Source organism: Urocitellus parryii, chromosome 6 (assembly GCF_045843805.1).
Source record: "Urocitellus parryii isolate mUroPar1 chromosome 6, mUroPar1.hap1, whole genome shotgun sequence".
In the NCBI taxonomy this organism is placed as follows: Eukaryota; Metazoa; Chordata; class Mammalia; order Rodentia; family Sciuridae; genus Urocitellus; species Urocitellus parryii.
In genome coordinates this window covers 50,515,982-50,537,199 of record NC_135536.1, presented here as the reverse complement: position 1 = coordinate 50,537,199, position 21,218 = coordinate 50,515,982, and the positions used below count along the sequence as shown (strand labels likewise).

The 21,218-nt window shown below is 33.5% G+C and overlaps 1 protein-coding gene across 1 annotated transcript in view; it reads left to right on the top strand.

Annotated features, from left to right (window-relative positions):
• Nucleotides 1-21,218, top strand: part of Sec23a (SEC23 homolog A, COPII component) — a 55,679-nt gene that overhangs the window by 27,740 nt on the left and 6,721 nt on the right. The window contains exons 13-19 of the mRNA XM_077799380.1: nucleotides 1,669-1,775; nucleotides 5,041-5,194; nucleotides 10,110-10,187; nucleotides 13,346-13,507; nucleotides 15,790-15,876; nucleotides 17,274-17,429; nucleotides 19,218-19,283. Coding sequence (XP_077655506.1) covers nucleotides 1,669-1,775; nucleotides 5,041-5,194; nucleotides 10,110-10,187; nucleotides 13,346-13,507; nucleotides 15,790-15,876; nucleotides 17,274-17,429; nucleotides 19,218-19,283 — 810 coding nt within the window. The remainder of the gene's footprint in view (nucleotides 1-1,668; nucleotides 1,776-5,040; nucleotides 5,195-10,109; nucleotides 10,188-13,345; nucleotides 13,508-15,789; nucleotides 15,877-17,273; nucleotides 17,430-19,217; nucleotides 19,284-21,218) is intronic.

Sequence of the window (21,218 nt, the reverse complement as noted above, 5' to 3'; positions counted from 1 at the left end):
TTTGTGTTTTAGGGATTGGCTAGCTTCACTTAGCATAATCTGCTCTAGTGCCATCCATTTCCCTGCAAATGCCATGATTTTGTCATTTTTTAGTGCTGAGTAATACTCCATTGTGTATAAATGCCACATTTTTTTTTATCCATTCATCTATTGAAGGGCATCTAGGTTGGTTCCACAGTCTAGTTATTGTGAATTGTGTGCTATGAACATCGATGTAGCAGTATCCCTATAGTACGCTCTTTTAAGGTCTTTAGGGAATAGTCCGAGAAGGGGAATAGCTGGGTCAAATGGTGGTTCCATTCCCAGCTTTCCAAGGAATCTCCATACTGCTTTCCAAATTGGCTGCACCAATTTGCAGTCCCACCAACAATGAACAAGTGTACCCTTTTCCCCACATCCTCGCCAGCACTTGTTGTTGTTTGACTTCATAATGGCTGCCAATCTTACTGGAGTGAGATGGTATCTTAGGGTGGTTTTGATTTGCATTTCTCTGACTGCTAGAGATGGTGAGCATTTTTTCATGTACTTGTTGATTGATTGTATATCCTCCTCTGAGAAGTGTCTGTTCAGGTCCTTGGCCCATTTGTTGATTGGGTTATTTGTTTTCTTTTATTTATTTACTTGTGGTGCTGGGGATTGAACCCAGTGCCTGTGCATGTGAGGCAAGTACTCTACCAACTGAGCTGTGTCCCCAGCCCTATAAAGGGATTTTAAGTTTTATCAAATTGCCTTTTCTTCATCTATTAAGATGATCATATAGTTTTTAATCCTTCATTCTTTTTTTTTTTAAAGAGAGAGTGAGAGAGGGGAGAGAGAGAGAGAGAGAGAATTTTTAATATTTTATTTTTTAGTTCTCGGCGGACACAACATCTTTGTTGGTATGTGGTGCTGAGGATTGAACCCCGGCCGCACGCATGCCAGGCGAGTGCGCTACCGCCTGAGCCACATTCCCAGCCATTTAATCCTTCATTCTATTGATTACATTTATTTATTTGTTTATGTTGAACCAGTTCATGCATTCCTGAGAAGAATTCTACTTGATCATGGTGAATAATCTTTTTAATTTGCTTTTTTTTCTTTTTGGTACTGGGGTTTGAATGTAAGGGCAGTCAACCACTGAGCCACATTCCCATCCCTTTTTTAATACTTTATTTAGAGACAGAGTTTTGTCCAGTTGTTTAGGGCCTCGCTAAGTTGCTAAGGTTGGCTTTGAACTTGTGATCTTGCTGCCTTAGCCTCCTTAGCTGCTGGGATTGTAAGTGTGTGCCATCATGCTTGGCTTTACTTTGTTCTTGAATTTGGTTTGCTGTTATTTTGTTTAGAATTTTTGCATCAATATTCATTATGGACATTGACCTGTAGTTATCTATTTTTGTTGCAACCTTGTTTGGTTTTGTTATCAGGGCAATGTTGGTCTCAGTTTGGAAGAGTTCTTTCCTCTTCAGTTTTTTGGAATATTTTGAGAATAATTGGTTAATACTAGTAGTTCTTCTTTAGATGTTTGCTAGAATTGAGCAGTGAAGCTGTCTGGTCCTGGCTTTTCTTGATGGGAGACTTTTTAATTTTTGAATGAATTTTATTTGAATTTTATTACTACTAGAGAATATGTAGTCTATGATAATAACATAGTAAATTTTGTTTAGTTTTTACTCATTTGTTTTTACATAGCATAATGCTCCAATTCCTCAAGGAGGACGTGGTGCAATCCAGTTTGTGACCCAGTATCAGCATTCAAGTGGGCAGAGGCGCATCCGGGTGACCACCATTGCTAGGAAGTAAGTTATATACATTTTTTTTTTTTTTTTTTTTTGTGGTGCTAGGATCAAACCTAGGGCCTTGGGTGTGCTAAGCAAGTGCTCTACTATACTACTGAGCTATATTCCTAGCCTGTAAATTTTATTTATTAGAGATTTAATTTACATATCAAAACTATTATAGGTCATAATTCCAAATTGGATTCCCATTTTGGGAGACACAAGTAGAAAGTGAACGTTTACAATTAACAGCATTTTATTTTTTTCAAACCCACTTTGTTTGTTAGACTATTGATTGATAAGAACTGTAAGCAATTTTTAAAAAGTATTCCTGAGACCCACTCTTCAAAATATTTTTATTTACCTCATAACAATGAAAGAGGAGAGGGAAAAATCAAACATTTTCCTTTAATAGCCAGTAATATCTATATCTTTATATAAAATCTATATCTTTCTGTGTACGTATATACATATATAAATCAGTATATATATATATATATATATATATATATATATATATACCCCTTATATATAACATAGTGATTAGTAGCATTATTTTTCAGTGGATGATAAAATTCTTAACTGTGTTTCTTTTCAAGTGTTATTAGTTATTTAATTCATTTTTAAGATCTTTGTTCAGCTTCTGTTTTGTGGTACTGTTGGAGCAGAGTGTGAATGCAAGAGACTTGAATATACTTGGTCTTTATATGATGGTGGAGGCTCACCATCATATGGGCTCGTCTTTAAATAATCTATGCTAAAAGGCCAATTGTGTTTTTTGTCTTCAAATCCTTTGGGAATGAATGCTTTTATTAAATATAATAAAATTGAATTACTAGGAAAAGTAGATTTTAAAAAGCCATTCAAAACACAGTTCCTATTTTTTATTAGTAGATTCATTAGACATAAAATTATTTTGTTGAGTTGCTCAAAATTTTCTGAAATTTTTAGTTTGTATTCTTATCTCATGGGAAATGAGACCTGGTTCATATACCACACTTTGACTAGCACCTATTAAGACCACACAAGGTAAAGTTTCTAGTAGTTTAGATTATAGGATAGTGTTTGTTTAACATGATCTTGTCTGATTGTATTGATGCAGGCAGAATCTTCAGAGGGGAATAGTTAGGCATAACATGGGGAGGCGGCCAGTGCCAACTTAAGCTCAAGGGGGTTCTTCTTCCTGCTAAGGAGGGTGTAAGCTACCTAAGAAATTAGTGTAGAATAATTAGTCAAAACAAAAAGACAAAGTTGGAAAGACAGTTTCAAAAAGGTGGAGCCCTGTAGATTAAGTACACAGGGGACCTGGAGCTAGACAATTAGAAAAAGTCTCCTGTGGTTTATTTAAGGTGGTACATCAAAGGCAGTGATAAGGTTTCAGGGGTGGAGTCTTTTCTTCATTTACTAGAAACATGACTTTAGGGGCCTAGACAAGTGTTTATGTTAAGTAAATAAGTAATGAGGAAGTAAAAACTCTGCCTCCAGAGAACATAATCATAGTTACCCTATTTTTTCATATAGAAAATAACTTGGATCTGCAAAGTTTGGCTTGAAACTAGTAAGAATCATTGTGAAGGGATATTGGCAACACAGAAGAGAGATTTTTACAGTGTCAGAAATGTTGGGCTTTCTGGGTGAAATAATTAACATGTTATAATTAGCATGTTTTCATTGTGTTTACTTGCTAATATATTTCTGTTGTTGAACCATTATATTTTTACAAGAAAAAAATGTCACCTTTATGGTTATCAGTTGGGAAAGTCTTGATTTAAACAATTTTGTTTTTAATTCTTTGATTATTTGAAAACAAATATTAAAAATTAGTACTTAAGCTAAACTATTCATATAGTCACTGTACATAAATTTCATTAAAAATAATTTTCAAAATTTTCAGTGCCCTTTTTAATTTATTCTCAGAAAACTATAACAATAGAAGAAGAAGGAAGAAGAACTTTAAAGATTTTACTACCCAAATTCCCTTGGGATTGGTCTTGTGTGTAAAATTGGTTCAACATTTATTTTCAGAAAGTTCATAAATATTGCCAGTCTTGCTCAAAGTGAGGTACTTTGGAACTAGGATCATCTGAAGTAATATAAAACTGCACCTTTGGGCTGGGGATGTGGCTCAAGCGGTAATGCGCTCTCCTGGCATGCGCGGGGCACTGGGTTCAATCCTCAGCACCACATAAAAATAAAATAAAGATGTTGTATCCACCCAAAACTGAAAAATAAATATTAAAAAATTCTCTCTCTCTAAGAAAAAAAACCAAAAATTGCACCTTTGAAATATAAAATAAACAATTATAAACAAAGATAGCCCAGCAATAGTTTTACTGAATTGCATTTATAGAACATGTGAATTTAATAAATTATGCTATTTTATGCATAATATCAAATTAATCCCTCAGGTTGAAATTCTCATGTAACTTTTTATTTTAGTCAGTATACTAAATTGGAGAGAAAAGAATATAAAGTAATTTTAATTATATGATTTTTTTTATCACTAATGATTAAAGACTAATGAGAAAAAATTCTATTGTTTTATTTTCCAGTTTAGGCTTAGAGAAAATCTTTATTTTTATATTTCCATTTTTCTGCTTATTTCCCCCTTTGCTCTAAGGAGTGAACTGGGGAAGTGTACTGGGGCCTCACACATGCTGTGAAAATGCTTTACCACTGAATTAGGGAGTGAACTGGGGCCTCACACATGCTGTGAAAATGCTTTACCACTGAGCTATTTCCAAAGCCCCTTTTCTGCTTTTATAAAATTGAAGAAATAAAATCCTAACGTCTGATAGATTCATGTATCTATGTGTGTGTGTGTATATATATATATATATATATATATATATATACACATTTGCATACTATTATGTTTACTTGTAAAAATATTATTGTTTTCAGGATTGTGCATATATGCCTTTACAGTTTACTTTAGAGAATTTTTTTAGGTTTGATTATATTTTTGTGAAAACAATGCTGTAGTGAAACAAGTATTAGTGATTTCTTTTTAAAAAATGTGGTAGGTCTGGGGATGTAGTTCAGTGGTTGTGTGCTTGCCTAGCTTGTATGAAGTCCTGCATTCAATCCCCTGTATCACTGAAGCAAAACAAACAACCAAAAAAAGCTTCTGCCCCCCTCCCCAAAGCTAATTTGTCTATATAGTGTTGGAATTTGAAATATTAAAGTAGTTTTCTTCATTTTTCAAATTTAAATCTGTGTGGTGGCCAACTATGATAATGTGAATATAATTCAGCAACATTTCTGTACTTTCTTATTTCTGTAGCTGGGCAGATGCTCAAACTCAAATCCAAAACATCGCTGCATCTTTTGACCAGGAGGCAGCTGCCATTCTTATGGCCCGGCTAGCAATATATAGAGCAGAAACAGAGGAAGGACCAGATGTGCTCAGATGGCTGGACAGACAGCTCATTCGACTGGTAAATAAACATTGTGCTTTTCTAATAAACGTATGTTTTCATTTGAAATTTGTTTGCTGTATCTCCTTAAAAGTACTTAACAGTAACCCTGAAATACTATATGAGGGATTCCTATTCAAATTACTGAGACAATACCATAGTAATGATAGTAAAATTCAGTAATAACTTCCAGTAAAAGTGAATTCCTTTTTTTCCTTAACATGAAAGAACGGCAAGTATGTAACCTATATTTTTCTATTGATTTTAGTTGGTATGAAATTAGTTTGAAATTTAATTAGATATTACTGTAACTGCTCTTACTACTTTTTTTGTGTATTCATTGCTATGGTGTTAGTTTTATTTCTGTTTTATATTGAATGGAACTTCATATTGTAAATACATCTTTTAAAAGTAAGTGAAGTATATATAAGTTAGACATATTAAATATAGAAATATAGGCAAGTATCAATTACAAATTACATAGATTACAAATATATGCTAGTAAAATGATTGGTGTTGATTTACTTGATTTTGTAAACATACCAGGAACCCATTTCTCACATTGTGACCTAGAAGGCTTTATTTATTTATTTATTTATTTAACTGTTTATATATATATATATATTTATATATAAAATATATATGTTTTATACACACACACACACACACACATATTTATTTTTTTAGGTGTAAATGGACACAACACAATGTCTTTATTTTTATGTGGTGCTGAGGATCGAACCTGGATCCTGCCTGTGCTAGGGGAGTGCTCTACCGCTGAGCCACAATCCCAGCCCCAAGAAGGCTTTATTAATGTTCTACTTTTCTTCTCTGGCCAGTCATTTCCTTGAAAGTACTTCTGCATTCACTCTTCAGCTTGAATACCCTATGGAGAGCTCTGTTAAGCTATTGAGTACAAGAGACAGCTAACTTGCTTTTAAACTATCAAATAGGTTGTGCTTTATTTCATGTAGTTTTAAAAATAGTCTTGAGTGAACTAACCTTTGTTTAGTAAAGTTAGTCTCTCTCTCTCTCTTTTTTTTTTTGCAGTACTTGGGATAGTATTAATTTCCTTACACATGTTAGGCTAGTGCTCTACCACTGAGTTACATCCCAGCTCTTTTTTATTTTTTATTTTTGATACAGAGTTTGGCTGGGTTGCCCAGGCTGGCCTTATTCTCCTCCCTCAGCTCCTGAGTAGCTAGAATTGTGGATGTATGCCACCACATCTAGCATTAGCTATTTTTTTTTCACTTTCATCTTTATTTATAGAACATGTGAATTTAATAAATTATTTTATGCAAAATATCAAATTAATCCCTCAGACTGAAATTCTCACTCAACTTTTGGTTTTAGTCAGTATATTAATGTAGAGAGAAAAGAACACAAAGTAATTTTAATTATGTGATTTTTTTACAACTAAGATTGAATTAAAGACCAAGGAGAAAAAAATTCTGTGAAGCACCTCTCTGTAGAAAACAGTGTTATGACAGTATTAGTGTATCTTTTTTTTTTTTTTTTTTTAAACAGAGATTTAACTTCTCACAGAGTCAGCCATTGATGGGACACTATCAGTACAAATGCCAACACAGTTCTTCAGAGGTAGACCTTTCATTCCAGATAGGAAGATAAATCATTAAATATATTTTGACCTTTATTTGTTTTGGGCAATAGAGAAGATTATCTTTGCATTAGCAAAATTTTCTGGAATTTTACTATCATTTAAAAACCTGCCATGACATTGGTAAAACCTGTAAACTTGTCATTCTGAATAGGGAAATTGTTATTTGCCTTATTACACAAACTTCTTTAGCATTATGTGAAATGTCATCAATTCTTTGGCTGATACTGTTTTATAATGAAACCTGTGTTTTGGAGTGCTGAATATTGAACCCAAGGCCTTTTGTACACTAAGTACGTGTTATACCACTGAACTACTCTCCCAACCCTCTAAAATGGAATTTTTTGATTTCCCCAGATTGCATTCTGTCCTAACATTTTATTTACTATTCTTTTACATGTTGGCATTGCTAGTTTCTTACCAATTCTTGTAAGATTGAGAAAAATAGGATAATTGCTAGAGTTGCCCTGTATTCAGGGAAATGGAAAACTTCATAGTTTATAGTTTTGCTATATGAATCTGTATAGCCTTTATAAACATCTTTATAACCATGTGTGTCAAGGAAGTTGTTGACTACATCAAAAACTTAAAAAGTATATTTTACTTAGAAATATCTCAGAATTTATTCTAAAATTACAATAGGATAAATGAAGATGCCAATAATGAGGGATTGATTGGTTAAGATAGTTATGGAATATGTCAGTATTGCAATGCTAGTCAGGCATTAAAATTGTAGTAGTAATAAGAGTATTTAATAACATGAAAGAAATGTTCACAATTAAAGCAGAAATTTTTGGCATAAGTATCAGATACTTCCAACTCTGGGATTTTTTTTTTTTTTTTGGTACTGGGGATTGAACTCAAAGGTGTTCTATCACTAAGCTATTGTCCCAGCCCTTCTTTTTTTTAAATTTTGAGACAGGGTCTTGCTAAATTGCTGAGGCTGGCTTTAAATTTGTAATCCTCCTGCCTCAGCCTCCTGAGTAGCTGGGATTACAGGCATGTTCCCACTGTGCCCAGCTCAGTAATCCTTTGTTTCCTTCATTATTATAACATCAGGTTTGCCTAATACATTATTTTAACAGAATTTGGGGCACATTTTGACAGGTTATGGTTAATATTGTGGCTGATAGCCTGACATACTGACTTTTTCACAAAATCTATTCAATATACTTAGTATTCTAGATTTTTTCAAGTATATATGATATTCTATCATCACTATCCAGAAGTTTACACAATGTTAGAAATGCACTATTACAGAACTGGTACCCACATGTAGCTAATCAACACTTGAAATTTGGCTAGTGCAATTGAGGAACTGACTTTCTAATTTTTATTTGATTTTAATTAATTTAAATTGCCACATGTAGCTAGTGGCTATCATTGGGCAATGACAAATTTATTATTTTGCCAGTGAAGCATTATGAGGGAAAATTAAAGATAGCAATGCTCTTATTCTTAGATCCGGAGTGTTTTTTTTTTTTTTTTCAAGGATTAACTCTATTACTATGGCTTCTTTCCTTCTTGCCTGCCTGCCTGGGATTGAACCCAGGGCCTCTCACATGATAGGCAAGTAGCTGGGTGTGGTGTTGCATGCCTTTAATCCCAGTGACTTGGGTTGCTGAGGCAGGAAGAACACATGTTTGAGATCAGCCTCAGCAACTTAGCAAGACCCTCAGCAACTTAGAGAAACCCTCTCAAAATTAAAAAAGGACTGGTTTCCTCAGTGGTAAAGGGACCCTGGGTTTAATTCCTAATACCAAACAAAGCAGAACGAAAAATAGGCAAGTGCTCTGTAACTGAGCCTCCATCTATAACTTTTTTATCCTTGGATAACTCTGATTCTGAAATGATTTTTTCCTGGAAGCTAAAATTAGATTAAGCCAAATATGCCTTTTACTTTCTTTGTAGGGCACAAATAAATGATAGAGCTGAACATTCCAGGTAGCAAAAGTCCTGCACAACTCCTAGCAGTGAACCTTTTGTTACTTTTTGCTTATTACATTTTACCTGTTGTTTTTGTCCTTAACTCATATGCAACTATGGTAAACATTTCCAGAAGACAGAAAGTTACATAAGTCTTAAAAACTTTTCATTTATGGCATTTGCATGTGAATGGATGGAACTAGAGAACATCATGATAAGTGAAATAAGCCAATTCCAAAAAACCAAAGGCCAGATGTTTTCTCTGATAAGAGAATGCTGATCCATGGATGGGCCCCAGGGGTGGGGTGGGGTGGTAGGGAAGATTGAAAGAATTTTGGATTGTGCAGAGGGGAAGGGTGGGGCAATGGGGATAAGGATGATAGAATAAGACGACATTATTACCCTATATACATGTATGGTTGACGTGATTTTCTGCACCAGGTACAGCCAGAGGAATGAGAAGTTATGCTCCATTTCTGTACAATGTGTCAAAATACATTCTATTCTCATGTATAACTAATTAGAACAAATTTTAAAAAAAGTAGAAGGGAGACCAGTAGAATAGAAGAAGGGGATCAGGGGGAGAGAGATATGGGTGGGAAAGGGGAGGTACTGGAGAATGAAATTGATCAAATTATACTTGTTTTATTGTGTGCATGTATGAATATATTATAACACCCCCCCCCCCAAAAAAAAAAAACCTTTTCAGGGCAGAGACTTTTTACTCAAGAATAAGAAAAATTATGATTTATTGAGTGCTTTAGTAAGTGCCAGTCATTGTGCTAGGCAGTTTGTCTTACAGATAATCTTACTTAATTCCCTAGATGCCTTTTGTTATGTTATCATAGCCTACTTCTCTGTTGCCAGTGTATGTCCCTCTTTACATTTTCTAATTTCTGACTTTTTTCTTTATCAGATTTCCTGTTCGTCTTTCTGATTTTCTTTTCCTCACCTCTTCTTTCTTTATGGTATTTCTGATATATCAAATTTTGTACCAGCAATGTACTTTTATAGCTACTCTGGTATTTTGATAGGCATCTTTCCTTTAGTTGGCTAATATCTTTTTTGGTTAAGTGTTAGGGAATTTTTTTTGGCCAGTGTCTAGGAGTTCTTTATTTATTAAATAAACAGAGATACTTACTTAAACAAATCCAAACATTTTAGGGTGAGTTGTTACTATACTATTTTTGTTTCTGGAATTCAAATGTTTTCTTTTTGTTGTAATCAGTCTCTTGCTAAATGTATATGTAATATTCCAGTTTTATCCTATATCAAGTATCCACCTCCTAAAAAGTAGTAACTTCTTGTAAATAGAATATATAGAGGCAACAAGTTTTGGCTCTGATAGCAGAAATTCATTACTAACATATTATATTTTATTTTTTTTAGTGTCAGAAATTTGGAGAGTATCACAAAGATGATCCAAGTTCCTTTAGATTTTCGGAAACTTTCTCTCTTTATCCACAGGTAAGTAGATAAAATTCTTGTCTTGCATTGCCAGTAGCATTTTGTCTTACTTTTTTTTTTTTTTTTTTTTTTTTTAATACTAGGGATTGAACCCATGGGTGCTTAATCTCTAAGCCATATCCCCAGCCTTTTTTATTTTGAGACAGGGTCTCGCTAAGTTGCTTAGGGCCTTATGAAGTTGCTTAGGCTGGCTTTGAACTTGCAATTTTCCTGCCTCAGCCTTCTGAGCTGCTAGGATTAAAGGCATGTGTCACCATGCCCAGCTATTATTTATCTTTTATTACTCATAAGACCTATTTTTTTGGAAATATTTTTTTTAGTTGTCAATGGACCTTTATTGATACATGGTGCTGAGAATCGAACCCAGTGCCTCACACATGCTAGGCAAGTGCTCTGCTACTGAGCTACAACCCCAGCCCCATAGGACCTATTTTTATTGAGTTATTCTTTTGATTAGGTAACTTTTGGGATAGCTAAGTAATTAATACTATTCGGTCAGTACTGAATGAAAAGTCTATAGTGTTTTTATATTTTGCTCTTACAAATAGTCATTTATTTGTGGAATACAGATTTATAATGAAACCCTACTGTTACTACAATTGGGTGTAAGTGATTAGCTTTCCATCTGATATAACAGGTTCTAATTGCAGTGATACCACAAGGACTTTTTTTTTTTTTTTCTTTTTGTGTTGCTGGGGGTTGAACCCAGGGACTTGTGCATGCAAGGCAAACACTCTACCAACTGAGCTATATCCCCTCCCCCTACAAGGACTTTTTGTGAGGTAATTTTACCAATTAGTTAGACTTACAGCATGTTATCGTCACCTCGGAACAGTTTTGTGGGGCCATACCAGGTAAAGAAACTAACTTGATTTACCTTATGAACTTTTTCCACTGGGCATAGTGGAATCTGTCCCCTTATCTATAAACTCTAGGTTGTTTATATAATAAATAACAGAACATTTATTCAACTGAGTACTGAATGAATGATGATGATGACCTGGATCCCACTTTGAAGGAGCTTCAGTCTAAAGGGTAAAATCTGATATATACCCAAACAACACAGAAGAAAAAGTGAAAAATGCTATGAAAGGCATACAGAATTTAAAGACAACTTAAAGAAATTCTTTCAAATGAATGGTTTGATACATCTTTATAGAGGGTGACATTTCAGCTCAACCTAGAGGGATGATAGATGTTGAGATATGGAAATTCAAGTTTTTGCCCTTAAAAACTTTGTGTGAAAGCTAGATTCTGGGGCTGGGATTGTGGCTCAGTGGTAGAGTGTTTGCCTCACCTATGTGAGGTACTTGGTTCAATCCTCAGCACTACATAAAAATGAATAAAGATTAAAAAAAAAACAGAGCAATAATGCATTGCTATGCTTAATTGTGTTAATAATGTCCAAGTCAAAATAAAATTCATTTTAAAAAAAAGCTAGATCCTTTGTTGATTTGTGATCCAGAAACTCCATTTTTTTTTTTTTTTAAACAAAGGGAGACTTTTCTAAACTAATGAGGTTTTAGAGAATTAAGGAAAAAAGCAGGATCTATTTGTCTTAAGGCATGCAAAGTCCTTTCTGTTTTGGGAATTCTGAGGCCTTATCTTTGTTATTGAAAAAAAAAAAAAAAGCAAAATGAATGTGGGCATTAGCCTATATGTTAGACTAAGTTTTTCAGTTTCCTTTCTTCTTCTTTTGTCCTTATTCTAAGACTTCTCTTTAGAATTTTAGATGTTCAGAATGATCCCACCAATCTCCTTTTTTCCCTTCTGCTGGAAGTAGGAAGCAGAAAACTCGTTTTTCCTTAGGTTTTTCAAAACCTGAGGATCTTCTGTAAAGGTGCCAGAGGCATGTGATGTGCATAGGCACACTCTGGGAATCCAGTGACTTAACAGACTCAGGCAGAGGGATTTAGTGAGATCCTGTCTCCAAGTAAAAATTCAAAGGAATTAGGATGTATCTCAGTTAAGTGCCCCTGGGTTCAAACCCCAGTACCAAGAATGAATAGACAGATAGATAGATAGATAGATAGATAGATGAAAGTGGCATTCATTAAATTCAAGGGAAGTCTTTATCTCCCAAATATTTACCTAAGAATTTAGTAATTAGACATTCTTGTAAGTAAACAGGAATGATTCAAATGATAAAGGGGTAAGAGAGCCTCTCCACTGAATCACTGAAAAAGGAAAAGGAAGGAGAATTTCACTGGGTGCCATGTGTTGGGAGAGAACTGTGAAGTAAGTTCCAAGCAGAAGGAACATGCAGGCACTTGAGACCTCAGGACTGAAAGAATTTAAGAGACATGATGAAAGACAAGTGGGAGTACTTTGGGGCTGATCCTGCTGATTTTAGGAAAGATCTAGTATAGCTGTTCTTTATTTAGGCCTGCCTCTCTCCTTTTTTTAAAAAAAAAAATCTTTTATTTGAGGGGGAGGAAGTAAAAGGAGAAAGAAGCTGTAAAACAAAGTCTGGAGGATGTTTCCTAGGGATGGGGAAGACCTAAATATTAGATAACAATATGGGAATAGATAGTTTTTTTTTTCTCTTTTTGAAACTAATGCAAACTCTTGCTAGCCCATTTTTTTAGATGTATGCCAAAAATAAAAAGTATTTTAATCTACTTTTGTTTTTTTGAGAGCCTTTTGATGTAGTAATGAAAAAATCTAGAGTTGTGGTCAGAGGGATGAGGGATAAAAACAGAGAATGCTGGGACTAGGGTAGTGGCTCAGTGGTAGAGCACTTGCCTAGCATGTGTGAGGCACTGAGTGCGATTCTTAGCACTGCATACAAATAAATAAAATAAACATCCACTGACAGCTAAAAAAATATATATGTTAAAAAACAAAAAACAAATAACAACAGAGAAGCTGATAAAACACTACCTGGCATCAGCTTCAGAAGAATGGATTTGAACAAGAAGTTTTTTCCCTACTTTTATACTTTGGAGTTACTTCTCATTTAATTTTTTTCCTCTTCATAGAGTTATATTTTTAAGCAGCTGATAAATAGCATGAATTTCTGAGGAATATTGTTTAGAATGTTCTCAACGTAAATTGTTTATTGTATTGTTTATAGTTGTAATCAAATGCTTTTCTTGATTGTAAACTGGTGTCCTGATATTAAAATCAGTAACAATATCTCATATTTTATTTTACAGTTTATGTTTCATTTGAGACGATCTCCTTTCTTGCAAGTTTTTAACAATAGTCCCGATGAAAGTTCGTATTATCGTCATCATTTTATGCGTCAAGATCTGACCCAGTCTCTAATCATGATTCAGCCTATTCTGTATGCATATTCTTTTAGTGGACCACCAGAGGTAAGAGGAACACACACACAAATGTTCATTGGTCTTACTACTGTGATGTTTGGCATTAAAATAGAACAGTTAATTTAAAAAATATATAATTATTATATATAAGAATTGAATTACTTATTCACTTAAAAACATTTATGAGAGCTTTTTTATACTAGATATCTTGGATAGGAATAGTGAAAGATCATTAAAAATAATATAAAAATATTGTAGAAGAGACTTTCAGATGATTTTGTCTGACCATTTGGTTGATCAAATCCTGTAACACCTATGATCATTCTTGTTTTTGGTACCAGGAATTGAACCCATGGGTGTTTAACCACTGAGCCACATCTCCAACCTGTATTGTGTTTTATTTTTAGAAAGGGTCTTGCTAAGTTGCTTAGGGCCACGCTAAGTTGCTGAGGCTAGCTTTGAACTTGTGATCCTCCTGCCTCAGCCTCCCGAGCTGCTGGGATTTGGGTGTGTGCAACCATTCCTGGCTTATGATTATACTTCATGTCTTTAACAATGTTCAGATGTGATTGTGATTCTGTAGTACTCAGCTTATTTCAAAATTTAGTGTCAGATAGTTATAGTATTCTGTCTAAACATAGTCTCATTTTCCTTTGGTCCTTTGAGAACATAAGATACAGTTGCCATATTTAAGACATATTTAGAAGAATGATGGCTTAACTTCCTTATCAAACTGTCTCATTTACTTTAACCTGTTATCAGTGAACAGTTTTTCTGTTCTATATTCTGAATTGTCTGTTTTACCACTTATAAAAATGTGTAATGACTATATTTGAAAGTAATACTTGAAGAAGGGTCACTATATAGAGAATACTTGTGATTTCTATTTGTTAGTGATCCTTCATGATACCTCATGTAGGAAATGTTTTATTTTGTTTGTGTAATTTTTAAACAATTTGTCAAATAGTTTCTACTAGGAAAATACATTTTAAAAATATGTTGGTTTGGCTATGTATTTTAATTTTGTAACTCTTTGAATCAAGAAAATAAGTTTTGTAAGTAACTTCTTGTTTCAGAGTAATATATATAAACTGTAGACACTGGAAAAATGTAGAATAGTGTCTAGAAGAAAATTGGAATCCCACCATCCCTAGTCCCTGCTCCTATCAAATTCCAACCATTTCATTTAATACATGAATCCCATTAACCTCATTTTCCTAAGGCTTTGCTTTGGAAATTATTTCTTTCTCTCCTGCATCACCACTTTTGTGTCTATCTGTATCATTCTCATTAACCTAGAAACTTTAACAGCAGTCAGGTTAAAAAAGAAAACTATCAAAACCCTCATCCTTTCCTTACATTTTCTCTAATTACCATCCATTTCTCTGCTCACAATTAAATTCAGAAAAGTTATTTATTGTCTACACTTTCTCACTTGACATTCTCATCACATGTCATACATTTCCCTCTTTATAAAATATGGGTTGAACATGTCATATATTCTGAGTCAGTTTTTGTCCCTAACATTATATTAAAATGGCTCTTATCAAGACCACCATTATTCCACAACTTGCTTCAACAAGCTATTCACAGTATTTGCTAATAAGGACTCTCTTCTCAAAAACCTTATGCTTTAGTCTTTTCTGACTCCTACTGTTCTCACCTGGTATCCCCTTACTCATGAAGGTTCCTTCTAAATATTAGCATGCTTTTAGGCTCAATCTTTTGTTTTCCTTATCTTCTTCCCTTTCTAGGTGATGCAATCTAATCCCATGGTTTTAATTACCATCTTTGGGCATATGATACCCAAATTTATATCATCAGTTTGGTCCACTCCTTTTTATTCATATATGGAAATTTGCTCTATCCCAAGCCTTTCCATTTCATTTATTGCTGCCACTATTAAGCTTAAGAGTCATCCTTGATTTCTTCTTGACTCTATTTTTTGTTACCTCAATTTATAAAGATTTCTTAGAAAATTAAATTAAAATACACTGCAAGAATTTTTTAATAGTAAGATATTTTAAGTAATAAAAAATTTCAGAATCAAAAACTATCCTGGAGCTGAGTGTAGTGCTACATGCCTGTAATACCAGCAACTTGGGATGCTGAGGCAGGAGAATACCAAGTTCGAGGCCAACTTGGGCAACTTAGTGAGACCCTTCCTCAAAATAAAAAATTTTAAGCAGGGCTGGAGGTGTAGATCAGTGGTAGAATGCTCCTGGATTAAACTACCAGTTCCACAATTAAAAAGAAAATCCTGGAAAGATCCATTTTGTATCTTTAAGTAGTTAATTTTTTCGTACCTCTCATTGTTTTCTCCATGTTAGCCGGTTCTTCTTGATAGCAGCAGCATTCTTGCAGATCGTATTCTTCTTATGGACACATTCTTCCAGATTTTGATTTATCATGGTGAGGTAAGATCCTATAGCCATTTAAGGCTATGCATGTAAAGTCTTTTTTACTCAAGGAAGGTTTTTAACTCCTATATTAAATATAGCTAGTGTTCATCTCTGATAATAAACTTTGATTTCCCTGTTTATAAAATACAGGTTGAGCCTGCCTAATCCCAAACTCCAAATCTGAAATACTCCAAAATCTGATACTTTGTACACTGACATGAGACAAGTAGAAAATTCCACCATGAAACTTTGTGTCATGCTCAAAGTTATTAAAAATATTATGGAAAAACTACCTTCAGATTATATCTGTAATAACTATATATAACATAATGAATTTTTGTTTAGATTGGGCTTCCACCCCCAAGATATTTCATTATGTGTATGCACATATTTAAAAATCTGAAAAAAAAAATCTGAAGTCCATAACACTTCTGGTTCCAAGGATCTCAAATAAGGAATGCTCAACCTGTGTGTATATAATGTGATTCTTCTTAATTTAGGTTTTTAGGTTTCAATCACAATTGACCCTCCTCTCTTTTTTTGTTGTTGCTCATTTGTCTATACATGTTTGTACAAATAGATTTTATACAAATCAAGTGCTGTGAATGTAAAAACATTGACGTGTGCATAGATATATGAGATTTTTGGGTTTTACCTTGAAGAGAGGGTAAAAGCCAGCCTTTGTCAGGAGACAAATTTTTGTTTTTCATTATTTCATGTGATCATTATAAGTTATTTTAAAAAGTGTCCCACATGATCTTGAAAAGTTCATTTAAGGCATAAATGAATCAAAATTTATAACTTAATTGGAATGGTAAATGATTGAAAAGAGTAGAATATTTGAGAAACCATTAAGCTTTAACTCAGGTATTTAGCAGAACTCTATTCTTACTGAATTTATCCAGCCAATATTTAAGTACATCCACTGTATAAAAAAGTAGCATACTCTGGATGCTTTAGAAGAGATTGATTTTTCACAGACCTGCACTCAAGCTTATAGTCTAGTATTTTAGTAACTTATACAGATTTATTTTTAAATTTTCTTTTATTGTAAATTATTTTAGATTTGCATTGGAATAGTAAAGATGTTACTCAAAATATCCTTTTAAGTAATACTCTAGGATTTTAAAAGGTTTATTCATTATTATTATTTGATTATTTTTAATTGATTCCACTCACATCTCATAAACTTTTATTTTGTTTTTCTTTTAAAGGAGAAGAAATCTCCTAATTTTTTATTTGTTTACTTAAGAATATTTTATCTACTGAAATTAGTATTTTTAACTTTAAAAAATTGAGATAAATGGAATACTTTTCTGTCACTTTCTGAATATTACTTCCTTTGAAAAAAATCATAAGATTTTTAGTGGGCAAGAAATTTAAAGTAATTCCTTCACTTCTTTTAAAACTAGACTATAGCACAGTGGCGGAAGTCAGGATACCAAGACATGCCAGAATACGAAAATTTCCGTCACCTTCTGCAAGCCCCAGTAGATGATGCACAGGAGATCCTTCACTCCAGATTTCCAATGCCAAGATACATTGACACCGAACATGGGGGCAGCCAGGTAAGTAGTGTAATTTTTTTGTGTGTGGTTGTTGATAGGTTTGCAATGAGGTATACTTACTTGTCTTATGACTTTAGTTTGAATAGATTGCTTTACAAGACAGAAAGAGGAGAAGACAAGAATGCTTTTGCAATAACTTTGAGAGCAAAGCATTAAGATGATTGACCAGTTGCCTAAAGCTACCAGTTTTCTCCATCTTCTGTTTCCAGTTCAGCTCTCATAACAAAGTTAGGATGGCATTGCAGTGGTTATGTCAGCTTTAATTGAGCTGACATATGTGAACAATATATGAACAGCTGGGGAAATAATTTAGTGTACCTTTCTAAAAACTGTAATTTTACTGATAAAGTCTATGAACATGAAGTTTCTGTTAACTTACTTTTTAATTTTTCTCATTCTGTCATTCCAGTTTCTAGAAAATAAATTGTCAATTTAAAGGAAATTTTTGTGGTATTAAAAGAAACTGTGTTTTTTTGAACTGTGAGGATTAAACAAAATATATATGCATATGCCTGTCTCATTTGATCCCTTCAAAAGGCTAGATTAGATGCCCTTAGCATACCTACATTTGTAAAACAGTTCTTATTTCTTCCTTGTGATTCTGTTTTAAGTTACAATAAATTGCTGGGCATGGTGGTGCATGATGCTGATAATTCCAGCTTCAGGGAGGTTGAGGCAGGTGATTCCATGAGACAAGTTCAAGGCCAACTGTGGCAACTTAGATCCTATTTCAAAATAAAATGAAAAGGACTGAGAATGTTTCCCAATGGTAAAGCACTCTGAATTCAATCCCCATTACTAAAGAAAAGAAGAGTTATGATAAATTAATTTTAAGTTATTATAAGTTTGTTTCATTACTCCTTAAAGGCAGGGATTATGCTTTGTTTATTGCTGTAACCCCAGCATGTAGCAAGTATTACAAAAAAGGTAGCAGATATCAACAACAATTATTATCAGAGATGATAACAATTATTGTTAGTGTTTTACTGTGTTCATAGTAGGAATTATCAGGTAATGAGAATTTGCAAGGCAATTTACACTCCTTATAAGATCTTCATAAGAATTCTGTTGTAATATCTATTTTTATAGGAGACTTTGGTTACTTGTGGTAAATGGAAGATCTGGGGTTTGAATTCTGGAGTTCTGGGCCAGTTTAAGAACCAGTGCTCTTGACTGTAATATGTGAATACTTAAAGAATAGAAAGAGATTTTTGAAATTTGAAAGATATGACTGCCCATGTTCTAGTCTCACTGATATCTCACTATGCATATTACTACTTTCCTCTTCTGTGCTGATTTTTTTCATGATGTAAACCATAGTGGGAAGATGGGTAAAACGTTGGGTAAGTTGTCTCATAGAATCACCTGTGATTTAAGAAAGTTTGAAATCATTGTTTAAAGAATTCAAGATTTTCTTGTTTTTAATTTGTATTATTATTTGGGATTTTGAATTTCTGAAACTGTTACAGACCAAGCATTCATTGATTTTTATACTAACCTTGTCATAAATGTTGTACACACAATTTTTATATGCTGAGTTTTAGACACAACAATTTGTTATAGAGATTATAAATGTATGATTTAGAGAAGTGGATATATTTATTATTTATATATAACATAGTAGCCTACACATTTAAAAATTTAGTTAATCTTTTTAAATGTTACATTTTAATAAAGTTAATTTTACCAACATATTAAATAAAATTGGTTTTAGATGGCATAATGTATTTATTCAGCTTATATTTACTTAAGCTATTTCTGATGGATAATATTATTCTTTGTTTTAAGGCTCGTTTCCTGCTTTCAAAAGTCAACCCTTCACAGACTCATAATAATATGTATGCCTGGGGGCAGGTAAGTATAAATGGCAGTCTTGGAAATTATTTCTTTATGTAGTCATAGTTTGTTATTTTAGTTTCATGAAAGCTTCATTTTTTTTCTCTGTGTATTTACTGATGATTTCTGTTGAAAAAGTAATAAAAAAATAGAATTAGTATTTGATGACACAATAAAAAATAAATAAATAAATTATCCTATCTAATAGGCAGAATCCCTTCATATTTCAATTCAGTATCACACCCACAAGCCAAAAAGCAATAAAGTATGAAAGCTAGGAAGTAATGATTGAAGTTTAATGTGAGGCCATGAACCACAAAAAGCCACCCTAAGCCAGGAGAGGCCAGGGATTATACTTGAGTAGGAGAGTCAGGAAGCCTAGGAACCGTTATTGATATATTTTAACTTTGTAGAAGTCTATCTCTTGATATAACATGTCAGTATTTATTAAGTGTCCAATAAGGGCAGGACTCTGTATTGGTACTTCAGAGTATGTGATTGCTATTTCTGTCTGCCTTAAAAGAGTTTTTGTAGTCTGGTATTAGAGATAAGACACATACCTCGGTAAAGTACAGGCAGAATATGGTAAATGTGCCTTTAGAAAAATATAAAGTAATACAATGGGTAGAAGAGGAAGAGGAGAAGAAGTCATGTGGTGGCAGCAGGAAAGGGTGGGTGATCAGAAAACAGTTCAGGGAAAAGGGATGTTTAATTTAGAGAATAATTATAATTTCAATATGTGGAAACTATGAGGAAGGGAATTCTATTTAAAGGATAGTATGGGCTAAAATAATAGAGTATGTGTAGAGATGAATAGTAGAACACAAAATTGGAAATGTGTTGTGTGACCAAATTGTGGAGGATCTTGAATGCCAGGTTGAAGACCGTGTTTGGTAAGCAGTAGAAAGTTGTTGAAGTTTTTGGACAAAGGGGCAAATTTGAGTCCTGTTGTGGTTGAAACTTAAAAAATGGGAGCAGTCTGTCAGTTGAAACTGTATTTATTGAAATAATTCAAGTGATGGGGCATAAAGATGATATTTCGAAGATGGACTCAATGGAACTTGATTGGAAATTGTAGGAAAGTAGCTATACACAAAAATCTAAATTCTGATTGGATCTTGAGCTAGGGAGATAACAATTATAAGGAATATAATTGGGAGGATTTTTGATATTGGAATATAGACTATATCAGATAATTAGACAATATTATTAATTTTTTTGAGTATGATAATAGTGTTGTGGTATATAGGAGTTGATGATCTTGGGAGATACATGCTGACATATTTAGGGGTCAAATGTCATGATGTCTTCAACTTGCAGAAATGAGTCAACAAAAAGAAGTAAAAAGAAAAGGAAAAATGTCTAAAATATATAGAAACAAAGCAAATGTGGCAAAATGCTAATCAGTGAAATTAGGTATACTATATACATCCTCAACTTTTCTGTAGGTTTGAATTTTTAAAATATAAGAAATTAAGGGAAAACAAGGGGTTTTGAGCCTAGGTATCTAGGAAAACGTGTACTAGTAAGTGGGAGTTGGGTGGAGAGAAAATGTTTGATTCTAGACACTGAGTTTGAGATGTCATCTAGATGACCATATTGGGTAAGTTGTTGGAAATTTTGATTTGTGGTGAGGCCAGGATATGAAGGCTGATTCTGGACAGGTGATACTTAAAGTCATTACAGTAAATGCTTATCTGAGAGTAGAAAATGAGACAAAGCACAATGAGACAAAACCTGGAGCAAGTACATGTGATAGGAGTGTTTATAAATAATCAGAGGTAGAAGGAGATTGAAAAGAATCCTTTGTCATAAAGGGAAGAACTTTAAGGAAGAAGAAGAGGGTAATGGGCACTGAAGTGCTACAGGCAGTTGAAGGAAAATACAAGGAGTTTGATAAGGAAGTCATTTGTATCCTTCAGTAGACAGTTTTAATATAGTGTTTGGATAGAA